Source organism: Salvelinus fontinalis, chromosome 33 (genome assembly GCF_029448725.1).
Source record: "Salvelinus fontinalis isolate EN_2023a chromosome 33, ASM2944872v1, whole genome shotgun sequence".
NCBI classification, from domain to species: Eukaryota; Metazoa; Chordata; class Actinopteri; order Salmoniformes; family Salmonidae; genus Salvelinus; species Salvelinus fontinalis.
Genome location: NC_074697.1, coordinates 31,370,487 through 31,394,690, shown reverse-complemented (window position 1 = coordinate 31,394,690; position 24,204 = coordinate 31,370,487). Strand labels below are relative to the sequence as shown.

The following is a 24,204-nucleotide window of genomic DNA, read 5'->3' as shown; positions in this document are numbered from 1 at the left end:
TTGATATTTTGTATATGAAGATTAATAAATAATGTGCAACATAAAACAGGGACGGAGATGTGGACAGACAGGAGGAAGTGTCCACGGTACACACACACGCTGCTGCCAGACACAGATTGATTTCCTGCATTTCACAGATATCTATTAAACATTGATGAGCCAAGCAATCTGATACTATAGCAGCACTTTGGAGGGAACTCAACTATTTTTATTGTTATTGTGGTGGAGATGTTTGCGAGAGATGTTTGTGAAAGCAATATTATTGTGCAGCATCGACCAAGACATCTCTATTAGAGTGACTTTTGGAGCATCTCCATCAAGCTGTTTGAACTCCATTCCCTTCCTCCTAAACCAAAACAATGGATTTTGTGTTGTAAATGCTGTACTTTCAAACTGCTCCTACTACTCATGGCTTGCTAATATGGTTCATAATGACCTGGAAAACAGTTTAACACAGACCAATGTCAGACATAATACTCAGTGCTGTTGTGTGTCTCTGTTTCATTGTGTGGTGTCCTGTCCTGAGCTGGGGAGGTGGGTTGATGTTAATGTGTGCTGCTATTCAGTGCTTTATATCCACGTGAAAGGAAAGTGACCGCTGTGACATAGCACTCGACCTGTTCCACAAAGCACTACTTGAACTGTTCTAGTGCACCGACAGACATACTAAATATTAGACACCTCTCACAATCACTAACTGTCAACGCTGACAGCCAGTAGTGGTTTCACTAGGGATGAATATTTCCTACTAAGCTTCAATACCGGGAAAAATGTATATTTATCCCGAGAGTCCCGGGAAATACCGCAAAAATTGGAAGTGCCCATTTAAAGTGTTTAAAACCAAGATATGGTCACTATGACAAAGTTCTCTCCAAATAAGAGCAAATTAAACTGATGATATTTAGTAATGATAGAGTAACTATCTTTGATCGCCAATGACGTTGTGAATTGCGAAACAGGCTGTTCATAAATTATGAGCGTTATCATGTTCCTCAATAACCTAGGCTCTAGGACAGGAGAAGACAACATTTTCCTCATGCCTCTCTGAATTGTTAACAGACTTCATGTCTGTGACAGAGATACCCATGTAGCGAATTGTGTATAGGCCTATCTGTATATAGACCGTCTTAAGAGTCACAATGACTGCTCAAAGAGACACGTTCTTGGATAGTCTATACTGTAGGTGTTTCCTGTATTTTTGTTGCGTGTGCAGTCCGGCAGTGTCAATTATGTGTGCACTTTGAATTTATGGCGACTTTGTGTGAAGTAAATACGCTAGGACTAAAGGCTTCCATGTAACAATCTGTTTGAATAATGTGTAATTAAATGTTTTGCTAAATTGATGCTATGCATGTTGTGTATTTGTGGAATTGCAATAGTGCAATTCCACAGGTTCAGGAGAAGGAAGGTGAGGGAGAGAGGCTGGAAAGCGCTACTCCACTTCACAAATTGGCTCTAGTGGTTAAATGTATGATTCAGGGAGCAGCCAGGCTGCCTTTCTTTTCCATCATTACTCATCTGAATCTATTGCCTGGCTACCCAGACACCTTGCTTCAGCCAAACACTATGCCACACCCTCTGACGTTAGTTTCTTCTCTGCAATGAATCTGGATCTGAGACTCCCCCAACCCTTCACTGAATGTGAACAGTCCAACCTGTAAAGAAAGGGGGAGTTTGATTGGTCCAGAAACCAATGGGTTGGGCCAGAGCCAGAACACACGTGTGTAAAGCAGTGGTTTAAAAATTGACATTGTCTTTGATACTCAGATTGGTTAGAGACGACTTTGTTTTGTACAAAGCCCCTCGTGCCACTCATCACCTCAAACAACTTCAATGACGGCAGTCTCAGACTAAAGTATGTTGCGAACGACAGAGCAGCAGAAGAATTTAGAGTGAGTTGTCAGGCTACTGAACCTCCCCCACCCTGCTCTCTCTTTGCCATGTCCATTTCTCCTTCCCCTCTCTCTCTCTGTCCGTGGTATCCTTCTCTGCCTCCTCTCCCCGCAGAGGGCAGACACAAACAGCTGCTGGACTTCCTGTTACAGTGACAGCGTGGCACACACACACAGATCCTCCAGACAAGGCCATCGCCCCCAGACATCTGCCATACCCCTCCTCACAGTGGAACCACACCCCAGAGACTCCCTCTTCTAAAAATATACCCCCCCCCGACTGAGCGTGCACAGAAGCTCTGTTCTGTTAGGGGGGCATCCTGGCACACCATAGCCCACACTCCTATCCCCTTCCCTCCAGTGTAACAAAATTAGGGGGACGTGCTAATTTGAAGAGGCTGTCGGGGAGGTGGGTCAGTTTTATCTCATTGAGTGCAGAGGATAATGACTTTACGTCAGACAGGCAGAGAGCAGGCAGTGGGAGCCGTGTCGGCCCCGTCCCATTGCCCGGCTCCTATAGGCTCTGATGAACACCTAGGGCTGGACGGTATATCATATTTTACGATATACCGGTATTGATGCAAGGACTGGTTCAGATTTTTACTTTACCTTCTATAAAAGGTATTTGAATGTTTGGTTTGTTAAATGTGATATGCCGTGTGTAACATCCATTTTCATAGTTTACTTTGCTACTTGAATCATCTCTCTCCGCTCTCTCTCTCCATGCCGCTTTCCACACAGACCAAGCTTTGCCCCATCCCTCAAGGAGTGCATTTATTGTTCCTGTAACGGGTGACGCTCTCCTCATCCTCGGATGAGGTGAGGAGAGAAGGATCCTCAGACCAAAACGCAGGCTTTGGGAAATAAGCCATCTTTATTAAACAACGATGATGGCAAACACGAAACGAAACAAAACACTTTCAAACTACAAAATAACAAAACGACGTTGACGAAACCTGAACATAAACTTACATAACTAAACATAAACTTACGTACAGGAAACAGACGACATCGAAACAAAAACGAAACAAACAAACGCTACAGTCCAGTGTGGTACGAACAAACATACTGACACAGGAGACAATCACCCACAAACAAACAGTGAGAATGCCCTACCTAAATATGACTCTTAATTAGAGGCAAACGCAAACCACCTGCCTCTAATCAAGAGCCATACCAGGCAAACCGAAACCAACATAGAAACAGATAACATAGAATGCCCACCCAACCTCACGTCCTGACCAACTAACACACAAAAACTAACATAAATAGGTCAGGAACGTGACAGTACCCCCCCCACAAGGTGCGAACTCCGGACGCACCAGCACAAAGTCTAGGGGAGGGTCTGGGTGGGCATCTAACCACGGTGGTGGCTCAGGCTCCGGGCGCGGTTCCCACCCCACCATAATCCATCCTAGCCCCCTCCCTTCAAGAATGTCCACCCTCTTACTTCCCCCACAAAATCCTCCTAATAACAAATCTAATAATGACAATACCGGGACAGAGAGATAAACCAAGACAGAGGGATAGATAAGACTATAGAGGTAGATAAAGATAGAGAGGGAGATCAGGATAGAGGGGCAACTCCGGACTGAAAGGCAGCTCCGGACAGAGAGACAGCTCTGGACTGATGGGCAGTTCTGGGTATCTAGCCTTTTCAGGCTGAAGGGCAGCTCATGGCTGACTGACGACTCTCGATGCTCATGGCAGGCTGACGGCTCTCGACGCTCATGGCAGGCTGACGGCTCTCGACGCTCATGGCAGGCTGACGGCTCTCGACGCTCATGGCAGGCTGACGGCTCTCGACGCTCATGGCAGGCTGACGGCTCTCGACGCTCATGGCAGGCTGACGGCTCTCGACGCTCATGGCGCTCTGACGGCTCTGGCTGCTCATGGCGCTCTGACGGCTCTGGCTGCTCATGGCGCTCTGACGGCTCTGGCTGCTCATGGCTCGCTGGCGGCTCTGGCAGATCCTGTCTGGTTGGCGGCTCTGGCAGATCCTGTCTGGTTGGCGGCTCTGGCAGATCCTGTCTGGTTGGCGGCTCTGGCAGATCCTGTCTGGTTGGCGGCTCTGGCAGATCCTGTCTGGTTGGCGGCTCTGGCAGATCCTGTCTGGCTGACGGCTCTAGCGGCTCCTGTCTGGCTGACGGCTCTAGCGGCTCCTGTCTGGCTGACGGCTCTGTAGGCTCATGGCAGATGGGCGGCTTTGCAGGCTCATGGCAGACGGGCGGCTTTGCAGGCTCCTGGCAGACGGATGGCTCAGACGGCGCTGGGGAGACGGATGGCTCAGATGGCGCTGGGGAGACGGATGGCTCAGATGGCGCTGGGGAGAAGGATGGCTCAGATGGCGCTGGGGAGACGGATGGCTCAGATGGCGCTGGTGAGACGGATGGCTCTGGCCGGATATGGCGCACTGTAGACCTGGTGCGTGGTGCCGGAACTGGAGGCACCGTGCTAATGATAAGCACCTTCCTACTAGTGCGGGGAGCAGGGACAGGGCACACTGTATTCTCAAAGCCTACTCTATCCCTGATGCGTGGTACCGGCACTGGTGACGCCGGGCTGAGGACAAGCACATCAGGATTAGTAGGGGGAGAATATACAGTGTGTACAGGGCTCTGGAGACGCACTGGTAGCTTAGTGCGTGGGGCCGGAACTGGAGGCACCGGGCTAGATACACGCACTACAGGGAGAGTGCGTGGAGGAGGAACAGGGCTCAGGATACGCACTGGTAGCCTAGTGCGTAGTGTATACACTGTAGGTACTAGGCTGGGGCGGGGAGGTGGTGCCGGAAATACCGGACCGTGGAGGCGTACTGGCACTCTTGAGCATTGAACCTGCCCAACCTTACCTGGTTGAATGCTCCCGGTTGCCCGACCAGTGCGGGGAGGTGGAATAACCCGCACCGGCCTATGTAGGCGAACCGGAGAAACCATGCGTAAGGCCGGTGCCATGTATGCCGGCCCGAGGAGACGCACTGGAGACCAGACGCGTTGAGCCGGCCTCATGACACCTGGCTCAATACTCAATCTAGCCCTACCAGTGCGGGGAGGTGGAATAACCCGCACTGGGCTATGCACTCGTACAGGAGACACCGTGCGCTCTACTGCGTAACACGGCGCCTGCCCGTACTCCCGCTCTCCACGGTAAGCCTGGGAAGTGGGCGCAGGTCTCCTACCTGCCCTTGGCCCACTATCTCCTAGCCCCCCCCCAAGAAATTTTTGGGAATTACTTACGGGCTTTTTCGGCTTCCGTGCCAGACGCGTTCCCTCATAGCTCCGGTTCCTCTCCCAGGTAGCCTCTGCTCTCCTCAATGCCTCCACCTGTTCCCATGGGAGGCGATCCCTCCCAGCCAGGATCTCCTCCCAAGTGTAGCAACCCTTTCCATCCAAAACCTCGTCCCATGTCCATTGCTCCTTTCTCTCCTGTCCCTTACTCCGTTTCGTTTTCCCTTGCCGCTTGGTCTTAGTGTGTTGGTGGGTGATTCTGTAACGGGTGACGCTCTCCTCATCCTCGGATGAGGTGAGGAGAGAAGGATCCTCAGACCAAAACGCAGGCTTTGGGAAATAAGCCATCTTTATTAAACAACGATGATGGCAAACACGAAACGAAACAAAACACTTTCAAACTACAAAATAACAAAACGACGTTGACGAAACCTGAACATAAACTTACATAACTAAACATAAACTTACGTACAGGAAACAGACGACATCGAAACGAAAACGAAACAAACAAACGCTACAGTCCAGTGTGGTACGAACAAACATACTGACACAGGAGACAATCACCCACAAACAAACAGTGAGAATGCCCTACCTAAATATGACTCTTAATTAGAGGAAAACGCAAACCACCTGCCTCTAATCAAGAGCCATACCAGGCAAACCGAAACCAACATAGAAACAGATAACATAGAATGCCCACCCAACCTCACGTCCTGACCAACTAACACACAAAAACTAACATAAATAGGTCAGGAACGTGACAGTTCCTCAAATACGAGACAGACACTTGCATTCACTCTGCATAATCAATACAGCATATGCAACAATGTTGATGAAAACGATGCTGTTTTCACAATGCTTCTTTATATAAATCCACTAGCGTTCTATAATTACACTATTAGATTGTGTTTCTTACATCTACAAATAGCTAGTTTGTCTTTTTTTGGCAAGTTGGGCCTAAATCTTGTTAGCCTCTAATGCTAATCGCTAGTTAGCTAGCTAGCTAATAAATGTACTGAGTCAGAACAAATGTAATTAGCTATACATACATACAGCCTGATAATACTAGTGGTGGTGTAGACTTAAATCAGCATGTTGTTTATGTAACAGTATCTAAATCAAAGAGGAATACGCAAAGTATGAATATGTTAGCTACATCAAATAGCTGTTACCAATTTATTTTGCATTAGATGGAGTTTACCACCTGCTTTGGGCTGCATGAAGTAGCTAAGAGAAAATGTTCAATGTAGCCAAAGATTATAGGGTCCCCTATGAAATGCTTATAAACACTTTGGTTCCTACCCTGTCACAATAACTCCTCCCTGGCATATTTATACATTGTCATGTCAAACAACACTGTATTCAAAGTGCCCACTATTATATTCTAACTATATAATTAGAATAATCGTTGTATTTCCATGATTACAACAGTTCACCCAAGGGTTTTGCTCTAAATCGCAAGTCAAATAGCAATTGCAACATTTGGTTAAAAATAAGGCCTAGAGTGTTTGCCCATATCGTGCAGCCCTACGTGGCAGTATGGAAATGATCTCAAATGAGTGCAGGAAATGCAGAAAATGTATGAAAATGCAAAAATACAATTTGGGGTTGAATTGAACAGTATAAAACAACCAGAACGGAAAAAGACCCATTGCAATCACTTAGAATGTATGTGTTGCCACTAGGGCTGTTACGGTGACCATACTACTGCCACACTAGTGGTCACGAGTCATGATGGTAGTGAAATTCCATGTGACCATTTATTCACGGTAATTAGTCTTCTCCCAGTTCTGATGCTGCTGATGGTCATTAGTATTGTAACGGTACTCCTCTTCCTCTTCATCCGAAGAGGAGGAGCATGGATTGAACCAAGGCGCAGCGTTTTGAAATGACATAATTTTAATTAAACAAGACGGGAAAAACACGAAACGAAACCACTTGAAATAATTAACAAAATAACAAAACGAATGTAGACAAACCTGAACATATGAACTTACATAAAACACGAAGAACGCACAACAGGAAAAATGACTACATATAACGAAGAACGCACGAAACAGTCCCGTATGGTGCAACCAACACTAACACAGGAGACAACCACCCACAACGAACACTGTGAAACAACCTACCTAAATATGACTCTCAATTAGAGGAAACGCCAAACACCTGCCTCTAATTGAGAGCCATACCAGGCAACCCTAAACCAACATAGAAACAGAAAACATAGAATGCCCACCCAAACTCACGTCCTGACCAACTAACACATACAACAAACTAACAGAAAACAGGTCAGGAACGTGACAAGTATCCTACCAAACTTACTAACTGCCTGGTATTCCGCACTCTATTGTCCCTCTAATCACTCTGACATCAATGTAAATGTAATCGAAAATCTAATCAAACACTTCATGAGAACCCATTGGCTCCTGTTGCACAACATTTCTATAGTCTATGCAATTGTGTGAGAAAACAGAGTGAAGGCCTCTATTAAAAAGAGGAGGATCCCACCAGCTTTCTATAGGCCAGGTCTACTATATTTATTTCTCAACCTTCCTAATATTAAGCACATTGTTCATCTTTACAACAGAAGTATAGCCTACCTGGCTGGCATGAAAATGAACCACGAGAAAAGCTTCCTCCATTCGCTATTTAAGTGCATGGATGACATGCATTTTCCCCCCACTGCCCCCGTTTCGAGACAGGTGCATGATAATGTTAAAGTCCATTCTAAATCAAAACAAAATTCACACATATATTATTTAGTATATGTAAAGAGAAGATTAAATCAAGAATAGTGTGATGGGTGATAATATTAGCCTATCACCTGCAAATTATATATGATCAATTATGAATGATGACCAGCTTAAGGCAAACAGCGCATGATTTTTTATGCGACTTTTTCCAAATCCTGGTCGCACACTTCATGTAGCCTAGCACATAGGCCTATATGTTTTGATAAGGTTTGTATCACAACTAAAGCGGCCAAATAAATTCTTAAAATTAAGCACATTAATCCGCTTTACATTGGGTGTAGAGCCTAACTGCCACACATACGCAGCACATGAGTTTCAAGTTTGGGAAAGATCATTTTCATCATAAAAATACACATTTATAATAAAAGCATTACAAGCATAATCGCATTTGTGTTCACTTTGTGAAAATTGTGTTTTCCTTCTAATGGAACAGTCAAGCTTATAGCCTACAGTCATGAGCACATTGCTGCGCTTATAATGTGAATAAATATCCTAATAGTTTATCAACACTTTAAGCTAAGCCTTCTCATCTGTTTCATCAGGCTCACTGCTTAAAACAGGGTTTTTTATGCTAGTGGTTGTATTCATTTGGGATCTATCGCATCCCACAACTGTCCCAGACTATGTTTGGAATATTTATTTCTCGCACAGAATAGGTCAACTTTTGTACTATGGGGGATAGTAGATTGACATAGGCTGGTGCTTTTGCTGTTCGTTAGACCTACTCATCTTGTTGGCTGACGAAAAGTAAATGTGGACAGTTCTTCCAATATCTTGAATATGCATTTCGGAATTGGACTGTCTTCACTTGTAACCTGTAAGAAAGACCTGATCATGTGAGTGAGAGGTGCTTCGGCACACAGAGGGGGGGGGGGGGGATTATAATTATTTTCTTCATATCATGTTTCTTTAGACCTGTCTAAAATAAATAATGGATTTATTGTGATGCTGTAGTCTATATTACATGGATTTATTATACTTAAAAAATGTAAATGTTCCAAAGGTCTACATCGGTGGCTTGTAGGCTATGAGTGGAAGACAGGAGATCCTAAATGTGTTTATGTTAATTAATGGGTCAATTACCATGAGACCAACAGTTATTTGCTTGACAATCACAGGCTGACAAAATTTCATGACGGCCACAGCCCTAGTTGCTACCCTACGGTCACGCACTACTCAAAGCAGATGTATAACTTTTATTATTGAAAAAACATCAAAATATCAAATTCCCGGCCTACCGTTCAATTTTTTTTCTTCTAAATACGTGATATAATATTTTGGCCATATTGCCCAGGCCTATGAGCGCAACTGACAAAGCGAGCCAAACAGGACTACAGTTGAACTGTATGGCCAGTGGTCAAACCATGCATTATCTCCACAGTTTTGACAGATTAATCAATCAGTACACTTTAAAATAATTACAATGATCACCAATCACTGCACTTGTGGGGCTCATTGGATGATCAAGTAAATCCTAGAGAATGGATATTTTGACTAATGCAACAACTTTTAACAATAAAACAATACAATTTGACCCTGAACAAGTTTTGCAATGGCACTGCACTTCTGCAAGGTTATGTTCTCTTTAGCTTTTATGACTCAGCTGAAAAGAGAAGATGTTATTGCTCCACATCAAATGCATCTCGGAGGACCTGAGCCCTACCTAGGACCATGCCTCAGGACTACCTGGCCTGATGGCTCCTTGCTGTCCCCAGTCCACCTGGTTGTGCTGCTGCTCCAGTTTCAACTGTTCTGCCTGCGGCTATGGAACCCTGACCTGTTCACCGGACGTGCTACCTTGCTGTTTTCGACTCTCTCTCTTTCTACCGCACATGCTGTCTCTAACTCTGAATGATCGGCTATGAAAAGCCAACTGACATTTACTCCTGAGGTGCTGACCTGTTGCACCCACTGTGATTATTATTATTTGACGCTCCTGGTCATCTGTGAACGTTTGTTATAATCTCCACCCAGCACAGCCAGAAGAGGACTGGCCACCCCCCAGAGCCTGGTTCCTCTCTAGGTTTCTTCCTAGGTTCCTGCATTTCTAGGGAGTTTTTCCTAGCCAGTGTGCTTCTATATCTGCATTGCTTGCTGTTTGGGGTTTTAGGCTGGGTTTCTGTGTAGCACTTTGTGACATTGGCTGATGTAAAATGGGCTTTATAAATACATTTGATTGATTGATGTCATGAACAGTGAGCTATGCAGAGAGATCTGGGCCGGAGTAGAAGAACGCTTATGGTTTGATGATATAATAATAACTCAGAAAGTGAAAGTGGAGCTGGGCCAGACTATGGAGTTTGCCGCAATGTCAGGCCTAGTAGCATCAGTTGGCATCTTCATTAATGCAGCTTTTTTAAGTGTTGTCTTGTTAACTCTTAGAAATCTTGGCAGAAACTCAGTTTCTTAGAAAACTGCAGGTTTCTCACTTCCTCGCCAGCAATAAAAATCCCAAACAAAAGGTAATTCTAATTTTCAGAATTTCGGTGGTGGTGTATTATTCCCTTTCCATTGTTTACAGGTGGGGGTTGGGGCTGAAGTAGCAAAGCTCCTCCTACCATTAAAACGTAAGTAACCCTGTGCCTTTTGTGTGGTTAGGAGGAAGGGGGTGGGAGAGAAAGGGGTGGGGGTGGGGGGGGGGGGGGGTGTATTACCTGAAAGTAGACTGCACTCCTCTTATTAGATTAATATCTGTCCCAGACTACTTATTCTTACAACCGTCAGATTTCTAAAACACGTTGTAAGAAAGGGAAGCATTTTTTTTTTTACTGCTATGAGCTTTTGGTTTTTATAACAGTGATTATTCTCAGAAGCGGAGCATACCCACTCACAGTGTTAAGAAATAATACACCCCCAATAAACAATAACACAGTAAAGGAAGGCTGTGGAAGCCCAGGCTCAGTCCCAAATTACACTATTCCCCATGGGTCCTGGTCAAAATGAGTGCACTAGAGAATAAAGTGCCATTTGGGACTCAGACAGAGTAAAGGTAGATGTGGGCTAATGGAAGGCTGTGGAGGCCCAGACACTGAGTCGAGTCAGGCAGCGTCCTGTCACAGCAGTACTTAATGTAGCCCTAATTAGTTATCCGAGTCTCAAAATGGCACCCTACTCCCTATATTGTGCCCTACTTTCACCAGTCAAAAGCAGTGAACTAAATAGGGAATAGGGTGCTATTTGGGACTCAGCCTCAAGAGAGATACACATGAAGCCTGGCTGCAGCTTTCATCACTGTCCACAATCCAATCAACCATTATAGGGGTGGAAACATGCTGACCGCATAACAATCTTTAAGTTCACTTTCCACTTTCAGTAAGGTCCTACTTTAATGTTTCCAGACAAGTTGGAACCTTTACGTGTGGATTTGTTTATATTAAGTCAGTAAATCTATGAGGCATTTGGCTCCTACAGTAATAGCTGTATGAATATTTATCAAGGACAAGTCTGAATTGACCTCCGATTATTCATGGGACAGTGTGAAGATTTTCTGAGGAAGGACATTCAGGTAAAATGGAGCTGGTGCTGTATTCTTCATGGTGGATGCAGAGTGTGTGTCCCAAATGGCACCCTATTCCCCATTTAGAGCACTCCTTTTGACCAGGGCCCATTGGGGCTGCATCCAAAATGTCCCCCCACTTCCTCTATAGTGCACCACTTTTGAACAGGGCCGACACAGTCTAAAGAGTTCCACGTACCGAGTATATTGACGGTGATGGATGCCTGCGTGTTTCCCAACGGGAAAGTCGCCACTTTACACGTGTAAGACCCAATGTCCTGAAAACCCACGCCTTCCAGGATGATGGTGGCATCGTGCACAGAGGGGTTCATGAAGGACAGGCGCCTGGCGTAGTCTGGGGAGATGGAGATGCCAAACTGGGGGTTGAAGACGGCCAGGGTGATGGTGCCTGAGGGCAGGCGACGCTCCCAGGAGCTCTGGGTGAGGCTGAGGTTGGTGTCCACCTCCACCCTGCAGCCCAGAGTAATGTTCTTCCCCAACACAGCACTCACCCTCTCTGGGACCAGCACCTCATTACTGCTCACACCTATAGACACGAGGAAGGGGAGGGACAGTCAGCTAGATATAAACAAACACGGTTACAGGAGAGATCCATGTTGTTGAGACCAGTCATAAAAAGAAAGACTGTAATCAGTCAAAAAGGAGAACAGCATAGTCTTACTTATTTCAACTTTTATTACACTTTTTCTATTCCTCTTTCATGCTTTTATTCAGAAACAACCACCCCTTCCAAACCATAGAAAGCAAACCGCCTTGATGAGATCATCCTACATTATGAAACATACTATATCACGTCAATTCCCTCTCATGTTACTCTTCCTATGGGAATGGGCTGACCTGACTCCTTTCTGGAACTAGTCATGGAACTAGTCATGCCGTATGTTTGTGATATTAAGATGGTATTTCAACAGTTTAGCAAGGGCTGGGATTTTAGCTTTTTGAGGGGATTCATCAGGGAAAAGTGTCTGGATCTGGAACCCCTCAGTGTGTGAACACCACATATTCAGCCACCCTGTTCACCACATAACGTTCTCACTGTCCCTGCTGCTAATTGTTAGAGCACCTTGCCATATAAAGTCAAAGCATTAACAATAAAAAAAAACTTTTATGGAAGGAAATTAAACATAACAAGCAATTTGACGTTTTTTTCCCTGTTTTTGAAAGTCCCTTTCATCTGTGTCTATGCACACCACATGTTTATTTGGAAGTTATTTTCAGCTTGCTGTAACATGTAAACGTGGGAATTTCATGGGGGCTGGCTGGCTGGTTTGGATACTGTGATTGAGTAAAGGTGCAGAAAGCCAATGGAGAGAGGATGAGCACATGATTATGGCACAATGCTGTTAACAGTGGGAATCAGACGCTTCAATGGACGGAAATGAGGCAATGAAGCCCAACATCATTCAACAGTATTGTGTCCCTCTACTTTTTGTTTTCCTTTGCTTGGAATGTAGAAGTTTCATGATTCAAGCCTACTAGGCTTATTTGACTTATAGTAGATAAGACACTAGTCTGTCTAGGGGGTGTACTTGTACAACAAGTTAAGCCTACTTCTTACTAGATAGGACTAACGCCTTGTGCTGAATGTTTGCAGTAACTAGCTAGTCTAACCATTTAAAAAAATTAGCAACACATGCCTACTGTAACATTTAGAAACACCACAGGCAGCAAAATCTGAATGAATCACTAGCCTACAACTTAATGAGGGAATATGAATTTGAAATAAATGTTAAATTACTGGTTAGGCCTATATCTAGAATCATGGGCAACATCTATTCCAACAAGGAAAAGACACGAGTCAAATGTCTCTAACCATAATAACACCAATGAGTTTTTGATACCCACATATATATTTAAACATTAAGTTTATATGAACTTTTACAACCCTGTCGTCTAGATTGAATTGTTGGGGGCACCCCTCGTTGTAAATCTTGCATTAGCCTTGAAGTTTTTACATGAACTGAATGCCATTCAAAACATTCAGTGTAAGGTCTAAGTTTTCTTAACGCAATTTAAAAAGTTATATTTGGGAGATCTAAATTTCCACCTACAAATGTGTGTGGAGTAACCTAATAAAAGTGGCTGGTACTTTGGGATCCTTGGCATGAATATGAGTGGTAAACCACAGCTATGCTATCCTGGCTAAGAGGGAATATAGGCTCTCCTTCTCCCGCAATTTCAGGGATCATGTACATGCAGACGCACACACAAGCACTGTCTTTCCACTATAAAAACGGAGGGTGAATGTGTGTGCAATCTGAGCATGTGTGTAAGATAATTGGTTATTCTTTAATTATTTGTTATTCTTATCTCTTACTTTTGGGGGGGTATTTTCTTAAAACTGCATTGTTGGTTAAGAGCTTGTAAGTAAGCATTTCACTGTAAGGTCTACTACACCTGTTGTATTCGGAGCATGTGACAAATATTATTTTATTTTATTCAGGCATTTTGTTTAGAGGATATTTTCTTACCTTTACTTTATTTAACTAGGCAAGTCAGTTAAGAACAAATTCTTATTTACAATGACGGCCTACCCCAGCCAACGCTGGCCCAATATTCTCTATGCATTATACCGCATCCAACGTTCTAATTTACTTCTGACCGGGTTGATGACTTCCGGAGCGAGTTCTGCTATTATTTTTATCATTAGCTTACTAGCTAGCTAACTGCTTCTGCGATGCTTTTCTGACTGAAATAGTTCGCAATGACTACTTTTAAATTACAGCCCCGCGAAGGAGGTGCTAATGAACATTGTTCAGTGCCTCTGTGTTCAGTTTCTTCCAAATGTAATGGTATTGTGAGCTTCCATCGTTTCCCGGTCGATGTAGAGCTCAGAAAAAGGTGGTTGGTGGCAGTACGTCGTGACAACTTTACTGTCACCAAACACACAAAGGTGTGTAGTATACACATTTCGTCGAAAGTGACTTTGTTGAGGGAAAAATTGGGGGCAATACCTAAAAAGAGGTGTTGTTCCTACTGTTTTCGCGCGGAACTGGCAAATTCAAAAGATACCTGGTGTTTGGGAAAGAAGACTGAAACCTCCTGCTCCGACTGAGGGGGATGAAGAACAAGGTGCGCTGCCTGTGGACTGTGCCGTCTCTGATCCGGTCCAGAGCATGGGCCAAGCCAGTGTAAATGTACATGTGTTTATTTGCTAGCAGCAAAATAATAATTTGTTTATCTACGGCATGTATCAATCATTTGTGTTGTAGTGAATATCAGTTTGTGTGGAGCTTGTATTGGCTTTAATTAGGCAATGAGGTAACAGGGGTGGGGGAAAGAAATCAAGTAAACACAGAATAGCCAGAATGCAAGATTGAATACAATGTCAGAGATGTGTAATTGATTAACTGAACTGTTGAACATTTGCTGAAATACATTTTTTAAACAATTCTATTCTACTGTAGATTTCGTCACAAGAACAATACTTATTTTTCATAAAACCACTAAACTTGGCACCCATGCAGGGGATCCATTCAGGTGTGAGAGACACTTCTGCAAGTAGTGGTAAAATCAAAAGTGGTCAACCTTCCCTCTTATAGTTTTTGAAATCTGTAGATCTTTATATATCCTTTCAACTAGGATGTCCTCCTGTGCACAGATGACAAGGGTCACACCAGCTACAACCTGTAGATCTTTATATATCCTTTCAACTAGGATCTCCTCCTGTGCACAGATGACAAGGGTCACACCAGCTACAACCTGTGAGAAGAATTTGACCTTGCACCTGCCAGTAGTAAGCATGCGATCTCTTCAACTTCAGCTCTCTATTCTGTATCTTCAGGTAAGGGCAGTCAACATAACTGTTTGTTCCAATGGTAAATGACGAGACAGAGACATTCATGCGAGTAACCAGCCTTGTTCTGTACATCATGACACTCCCGGGTATCTCAAGCGCCCCGGTATAAATACATGAGTTGCAGTAATAAACATTTACCAACAGATGGCATCACTGTGCCATCTTAAACCCATAACATCTTCCCTTTAATAAAATAGGACAGGAGGTGTCAATTCATTAACAAAACAAACCTAGTAATAGTTTCCAACATGAACAGTTTAGTTTTTTTTTTTTTTTTTTTTTTAGATAACAACTTAACACATTTTGATAGTCTCTTTACTTTTTTTTTTCTTTTAATCTCTTTCTGTCAACCCTGATGGGAAACCTACAGATTAAGTCTTTTTGGTGGCTGAGACAAACGCCCGTAGCGTGAAAAGACAGGGGGCTTGTCTGCGAGGACTGCGGGTTCCCGCACAGGCGTGTCACCTGACTGTCTAAGAGGAGTATTGATGGGCGAGGGAGCAGCCGACCTGTGATCACCTGGCTCTTCGCCCAGTGCCTCAGGCCCCATGTGACTTGACCTGTGATCACCTGGCTCTTCGCCCAGTGCCTCAGGCACCATTGCTGGAGTTCCGTCTTTTGTCATGCGACCCCTTTGACCATCAGGGTTCTGAGTAGGTGCTGGCTCAGCAATCCGAAGGTCAACCCTGTTGCGACGGTACAATGATCCATTCACTTCGACCAAGTAGGAGCGTGGTGCCACTTTCTGTACACAGGATCCGAGTCTCCAGAGGCCCGTCCGGTCCCCTGGTAGTGGCTTCATTCGCACCGTTTCACCCACCCTGAGCTCAGGTAAGTCTTTTGCTGATTTGTCGTAGATGAACTTGGAGACCTGTCTTCTGTGACGTAGCTTCACCAGCACGTCAGTCACCACACAGGGCTCCAGGAGAGTGTTGGCTACTGGCAGAGCTGCTTTTAAGCGCCGTGCCATGAGGCGCTGGGCCGGGCTGCTATCCATGCCTTCTGTCGGGGTATTGCGCCACTGCAGGATTGCTTTCCAGGCATCTTTGCCCTCTCGCAGAGCCTTTTTGCAGAGGTTCTTTGCGATTTTTACTGCGGACTCCGCCTTCCCATTAGCTTTTGGGTATCGTGGTGATGAAGTGACGTGCTCAAATTCCCATCCTGCAGCAAATTTTCGGAACTCAACACCGGAGAATTGGGGTCCATTGTCTGAAATTACCCTATCTGGCTGGCCATAGCGGGCAAACTGAGCCTTGCAGCGTTTGATCGTTGTCTCTGCTGAGAGGTCGGGGAGGAGGTCAATCTCCCAAAAGTCTGAATAATGATCAACTACCAGCAGAAAGTCTTTGCCACTGTGCTGGAAGAGATCTAAACTTACTATCTGCCAGGGGCGCATCGGTAGCTCGTGGGACATCATCGTCTCTCTCTGTTGTTCAATGGCATATTCATTGCAGATTGTGCATTTACTGACATAGTCTTTGATTTCACTCTGCATTCCTGGCCAATACAGTGTGTCACGTGCTTGTCTGTAACATGCCTCACCTCCTATGTGACTTGAGTGCACACGCGCCAACATCTCATGGCGCAGAGACCGGGGAATAACGACTCTCTGACACATGAATATTACTCCGTTTTGAACACTGAGCTCCTCTTTGACTTGCCAATATTCTCTGACGGCTAAAGCAGTTTCTTCCTTGCAGTCGGGCCAGCCCATCATAATCACAGACCTCAATTCCTGGAGTTGTCCGTCCCTGTCTGTGTGCTGTCTGATTTGTATAAGGCGCTGGTCCGTAACATTGAGGTAGTCAGCCTGGTTGATGTGTTCAACATCCACTTGCTCTCTTTGTAAGCTGCACACTGCGTGTTGTTCATGCATGGAGCGTGTGTGAATACCTGATGCAGTAGCCCTGCTGAGCGTGTCACTCACATACATCTCTGGCCCTGGCTTATACACCACCGTGAGGTTGTAGTTTTGTAGGGCCAGTAGCATGCTCTGCAGTCGTTTTGGGGCATTCAGAAGAGGCTTGCTGAATATAGCAATAAGGGGCTTGTGATCTGTCTCTGCGGTAATATTGTCACGCCCGTACAGGTAGTGGTGGAAGCGTTGGCATGCAAACACAATGCTGAGGCACTCCTTCTCTATCTGGGCATAGTTCTGCTCTGTTAGGGTGAGTGCCCTAGAGGCGAATGCCACAGGCTGGCTCTCCTGCATGAGGCAACAGCCAAGTCCATACTGGCTTGAGTCACTCTGAATCGTGACAGGTTTTGACACATTGTAGTAACGCAGTACAGGTGTCTGGGTGACCAGTTTTTTTATTTCCCTCACCGCTGCGTCATGTTTTGGGAGCCAATGCCAGATGGCGTCCTTGTCCATGAGCCTCCTTAGTGGCTCACACACTTCAGAGAGCCGCGGTAGGAATTTGGCCAGGTAAGTGACGAATCCGACGAAGCGCTGCACTCCCTTCACGTCAGATGGGTGGGGCATTTCCAAGACAGCCTTCACTTTTTCAGGATCCGCCTTCAATCCGATGGAGGACAAAATGTGCCCATGAAAGCGGACCTCTGGCACTTTAAACTGAAGCTTTTTTATGCTTAGTCTTAGCTTGACCTGTCTGCATCTGACCATCAGGGCCAGCAGCTTGGCGTCATGGTCACATTCTGCCTCCTCATCACTGTCCCCACAGCCCACTACGAGGATGTCATCTGCTATGGGTTCCACGCCACTGAGTCCCATCAACAGCTCGTGCTGCTTCCGCTGATACACCTCTGGAGCCACGGAGACACCAAACGGAAGCTTCAACCACCTCTTCCTGCCCCAGGGTGTCCAAAAGGTGGTCATGTAGCTGCTGGGCTCGTCGAGCTTGCACTGCAGGAAGGCATCTCTAGCGTCCACGAGCGTGAAGATTCTGGCCTTTGGGAGCTTGTAAAGAACATCCTCCAACGTGGGCATAATGTAATGTGAACGTCGCAGAGCCCGGTTGAGGTGTTTAGGATCAATGCATATCCGTAGCTTGTCTGGTTTCTTGATGATAACCATATTACTTATCCAGTCTGTAGGCTCAGTGACGGATATCATGTGGCCATCTGCTTCGTATTTGTCAAGCTGAGCCTTCGTAGCTGCTTTCATGGCCACTGGTACATTACGGGGTGCACACTGGACAGGCTGGATTGCTGCGTCCAACTCAAAGTGGACTTCCCCGGGAACTGACTCGACCGGGGCGTTGAAGACATCATGGTACTTGCTTAGGAGTGTCTCCTTGCTCAGGGGCCCAGCCTTGACTTTATCTATAATGTTAAGATCAGCTGGGATGGTAAAGTTAATAAGCCCAAGGCGCTCGCATGTAGAACCTGACAGTAATGGCTGTTGACTAGCCTCAACTATTTCAAACTCAAGGGTGTGTTTCTGGCCACGTAAAACACACTCTGTCACAAACAGGCCTAAAGAGGTCATGAACTGGCCTGAATACAGTTTCAGCTTGGTGCTACTCTGTGTGAGATTGTCTCTGGGCGCGAGCCTCCTTTTATCTTTAAGGCTCATAACGTTGCATGTGGCCCCTGAATCTATCTGGCATTGCTGTGGTTTATTATTAAGTAGCAGAGTGACGAACCACTTTTTCCCTTTTGCCTTCACTGCCCCTATGCACTCGCTAGCATATACATCCTCCGTGCTGTTGTTCCCTTCATCTGGGTTTGTTTCAATAGAGTGCACCTTACCCTCCTTTCTCTTGCTTTTCATGCAGACCCTTGCAAAGTGATTAGCTGTACCACAGGATTTGCATATTTTTCCATAGGCTGGGCAGTGTTCTTTTCCTCGTCCATGAGAAATGCCACAATATCGGCATGTATTGGGGTTGTCTACTGCAGAGTTGGCTGTAGTATTAGCATTAGCTGTGGCAAAGGGGAATTTCTTTACTGGCTGCCTGAATGTAGCATTGACATTGTCCATATGTTGCCTTTCTAGCTCCATGGACCTTATCCGTATATCAGTAAGCTCTGCTGCACGGCATGTCTCCACTGCCAAGACCAGCGTCAGGTCACGTTCTCTCAGCAAACGTCTGCGGGTGCCCTCATCAGTTATGCCAAGCACAATCTTATCTCTGATCAGTTCATCTCTTAAAGCACCATAGTCACATGTAGCTGCCTTTTCCCTTAGCCTAGTGACAAAGCTGTCAATGGACTCCCCGTTCTCCTGTTTGCAACAACCAAAAACATAACGCTCGTAGATGACGTTCTTTGCTGGCTTAAAGTAATGTTCAAGAGCATCAAGAATAGTTATAGCGTTACCTTGCTGAGCTGCTGTTAGGTTCAGGTTGTGTTTGTATACGTGTCGGCATTCAGTTCCCATTATAGTCCTCAAAGTGGCAGCCACTACCTCTTCGTCCTTTTCCAGAAGTCCCGTTGCTAGCGCATAGTCTTCCCATTCACCTCTAAACGTATCCCAGTTCGTGCTCCAATCCCCGCTGAGCTTCATAACGGCGTTTCATATGGTACATTTGGGCACTTGACCTCTAAGAGTCCAAAGTGTGGTCTTACATTGGGATCAAATATGATGCCATCTGGAGAGGATCCTAACCACGGAGCATCTGAGTGCACTACGAAGCCACACGGAAAGAAGTTAACATTCTTCAGTGTGCAGTACTCCTGTACAGCCACTGGCTCCATGGGTAGCCCCTCTTCATCTCCATGGTCTGCATACCAGATCCCTTGAACATCCGCTCAGCTAGGTGGTCAGCTGAGGTCTCTCCCCGGACATGGCAAACCTCTCGGAAACGAGAGAATGTTACCCTCATTTTCCTGAGCTGATGCCATTCCAGGCTGCTCCTCTGCTCCCTTGTAGCAACTTCGACTTTGTATGATATCTCGTAGGTTGTCTCTAATGCCTTGAGGTGGAACTGCTGATGGCTAAGGACGTAAGCACACTAGGAAGCCTGAAGCCATCTAACGGAAGTATTGGTGGAGAAGGGGCATCGGCAATCTTCACAATTTCAAGGGTCTTTGGCTGTGGAAGCTCATAGGACAGAACACTGCCGGCTTGCACTGGCCCAAAGGCGGACTCAACCAGGGGCACGTCAGCTGACATTTCCATTGTTGTCACAAGAGGGGCAGTAAGTGGAGAAAAGTTGGCATACGTTTCTGAGACGTGGAGTAGGTCCATGTCAGGCATGTATCCATTGAGTGCTTTGTAGAGAGAACTTCTGCAAAACATTTAAAAACCTTAACATCAGGTTAGAGAGATTATTATGACAAAGACTCATGTAACTTTTCCAGAAACAGCACAAGCCCAAAAGTTCAAATAAAATGAATAAAAATATACAGATTTATAGATTAAATATTTCCCCCCAGTCTTTGTCCCAAACATTTGTCATTACATCGTAAAGACGCCACTGTTTAGGCTTATCATCTGGATACAAAAACAATCACAAGAAAATGTTTTCTAAAATGTTCCCATTCTAGGAACCTCCAACTTACCTTATTCCATCAGCACACGAGTTAGTAGGTTTACTGAACTCTATCCCATCAACCGGACCTGGTTTCACACCCTAATTAACAAGGATTTACTGTTACATAGGCTGAATACTTTTCAGGTGCATTTTTTTGTTGTTGATATTGATAGACTCACAAGTGTTCTTGGCTTGTGCCAACGCTGTTCTGTGTCTGTGCAGCTGTGAACTGGTGGTGCAGCAGGAATGTTTAGTTGAGAGTAGTGCGCTGTCTGGTAAAGAAGAGCCACCAGATGATTGCACAGAGCACTTCCTGCAACACAGGAGCAGTGGTTTTGGACCACTATCACTGGTACGGAGTGCTTAAACACCATCTGTGAAGATAAGACTGAAGTGAGAAACAAGAATGATGCGGCCCATAAATAACAAACATAGTAGTGTCTAGTCTTCTTAACTAGGGGCTCATTTACCTATACAGGAATACATTGTGTCTCAGTAACACAATTACCAAACACTGCATCAACAGATCTTTACCAAATAACCTGTTAAGTGGGCAATTCTAAATTGGGATTGGGACCCATCATTAATATCTATCTACTGATAAGATTAAACGTTGACACTGTCTCCAACACATTTTGACCATGATGACAGTGTCTCACAGGAGATGTTTAACAAGGTCCCTAGTAGCTATCTATAACCTTTCCCTACTCTCATGCCGTGCGGCTTTTCACTCTTCCTTATGGACCTGTGACAGGCAGCCCTCACGGTGATCTCCCCTGTCAATGTATCTTTGTTAGATACTGTGTAGAAGACATGAATAACAATTATTTTTAGCTTGCAAATATAGCTAGCAAGCATAATTTAACCAAGCTAACGAAAATACACACATTCTCAGGTAGATTCTGTCAACGTTACATCCTTTTACGAAGTAACTAGCTAGCTACAGTTAATAGTTAAATTAGCTAACTAATGATTGTAGCTAGCTAATGTTATATCTGTCACTGACTTGGTACTCACCTTCATAGTTGTCTATGTAGCTTCATATATACATCTTGAACCCCTTTTCATTCTTGCTAGCTGGAGTCTCGGAGGCTGATTTAACAATTCGATGTACATCATTAATATTAATTTGAGGCAAGTCCTGAAGACACCTAGTAAAAAACTGCGACATAGTGGTAGTAACGTTATTTCGTCGGAAATTGCCAAACAGATAGGAAGTGTGTTTAGAACGTTCGATCATAGAATGTGCATAAGGGCTATTGTACTCCCAATCACAGCCGGATGTGATGCGGCCTGGATTCGAATCAGGGACTGCAGTGTTGCCTCTTGCACTGAGATGCAGTGCTTTCCATGGCCAAATAGTTGTGTGTGTGTGTTGCACCACATTGAGTTGTGTTGTGCTGTGTTTGTTTAGCGTCAGTTTGCCGTGCTGTCACAGTATCCTCTGTGTGTATTGGTGTGGTTGAGAGCCAGGGTCAGTGTAAGCTACGCAGCCAGTCTCCACTCAGAACACTGAGCCGGGACAACAGCTGCTCCTGCACTCTGACTATCCCTGGGACCAACGCACCCGGACCACCAAGTGCTTCTACTGGCCTACCTACCATAACAATGTCAAACATACAAAAGGAGCGTGAGCACACACACACACACACACACACACACACACACACACACACACACACACACACACACACACACACACACACACACACACACACACACACACACACACACACACACACACACACACACAAGCAGGAGCAATACATAACCATGAGGACACAAGCTACTGTAACATGGGAATACATCAATCAGTAAAAACAGATGGAGGACAGGAGGGTAATAAAAAGAAACTCATTCAAACATACAGCTTTTTCTGTGCAGCAGTAGTAGGAGAGTGAGTACCCTGACATGCTTGGCATGTGTGACAGGCATGTTGATACAGGCACAGGCATGACACACGTCTCAGACTGACTGGGACTGGGCCACTACGCTCTGCTAGGCTAGCAGCATGCCCCACATACTATACCTGCCACACAGTGCCACCATTCCTACAAACATAGCTAGGCTACTACAACAAGCAACCAGCAAGACAGTCAGTGTGTCTGTCTGGGACTGCCTCCAAAATGGTACCTAATTCAATTCCCAATATAGTGCACTACTTTTGACCAGAGCCCTATGGGTCTCGGTGAAAAGTATTGCACTATTATAGGAAAAAGGTTACATTTGGGACGCCCCCGCAGTCCAAGCAATCATCAAGGCAGTGTGTCTTTCGGTTTCAGCCTCTGGGTCCAGGTCTGTGAAAGCACACAGGGAAACTAGACTCCCTCCTAAATGCTGTTCTGTAAAACAAACATAGATAGAGGGAAGAGTTTAGTGCTGTACCCACCCCCCTCCTCCCACCCCCGCCACCACAGGAGAGGAGACAGATGGCTTCTGCCTGGGACTCCAATACTACAGCCAGGAGAGTGTGGCCGGCTAGGCTCTCCCCCAAATGGCACCCTACCCTGTTTATAATGCACTAATTTAGTTTTTGACAAGAGCCCTATGGGCCCCGGTTAGAAGTATTATAGAACAGCTCTAGGCCCGCAATCAAAACAAATAATCCAACAATGAAATAGAATCTGAAAAAAAAACTGGAGGTAAGTAAATGGGAACAGGGCGTTAAAGAAAACAAGGCATGCTGTTCCACCAGGGAAGGAGAACCTTTAAAACACAGACACCCCTGCGGATCAGAGAGGAGTGGAGGCACTGTAGGCTGCAAGATGGGCTATTTCCCAAATGGTACCCTATGCCCTATGTAGGGCGCTACTTTTGACCAGGGCCCTAGTGGCACTATATAGGGAATAGGGTGCCATTGGGGAACGCATCCATTGTCTCTGTCCAATCCACTGCCTCTCTATGAAGACACAATCTGTTCACTGTTCTATTCTAGGAGAAATAGGCTACTTTTATTTCAGATCTCATTAAAACAAAGCCATTCTCTTTATTACTAGTCCTAGTTTTTATGCCTTACTTACAGTTGATATTTTAACGCTTTCTGCACTCATCCTCTGTTGCTTAATGTAGGAAGAGAATAATCACTAGTGATGCACCGATATGATATTTTTGGCAGATATCGATATCCGATATCTTCCTTGCCCCCCAAAAAATGATACCTATATTTAACATTTTAGCGGCCTTATAAGCATTCTAGTACAGTTAAATAGTTAACACACACGCAGCGATCTAAGGCACTGCATCTCAGTGTAAGAGGCGTCACTGCAGTCCCTGGTTCGAATCCAGGCTACATCCAGGAGTACCATTGGGCGGCGCATTATTGGGCCAGCGCCGTCCGGGTTTGGCCGGGGTAGGCCGTCATTGTAAATAAGAATTTGTTCTTAACTGACTTGCCAAGTTAAATAAAGGTTACACACACAAAATAGTCATTTTGCTGGTATTTACATATGTCCCCATTACCAGTAAAACATAATCAAAACCTATTTCTTTCACTCACTTGCTGTGCTGTTTCGTTGTTCATTTGTTCAGTTGTTTCATTCGTTCAGTTGTTTCATTCTCAACCAGGATTTCTAAGG

The 24,204-nt window shown here is 45.1% G+C and overlaps 1 protein-coding gene across 1 annotated transcript in view; it reads right to left on the bottom strand.

Moving 5' to 3' along the window:
- LOC129832017 (nectin-3-like protein) overlaps positions 1 to 24,204 on the bottom strand; it is a 94,477-nt gene that overhangs the window by 17,528 nt on the left and 52,745 nt on the right. The window contains exon 2 of the mRNA XM_055895733.1: positions 11,568 to 11,915. Within this exon, the coding sequence (XP_055751708.1) occupies positions 11,568 to 11,915 (348 nt within the window). The remainder of the gene's footprint in view (positions 1 to 11,567; positions 11,916 to 24,204) is intronic.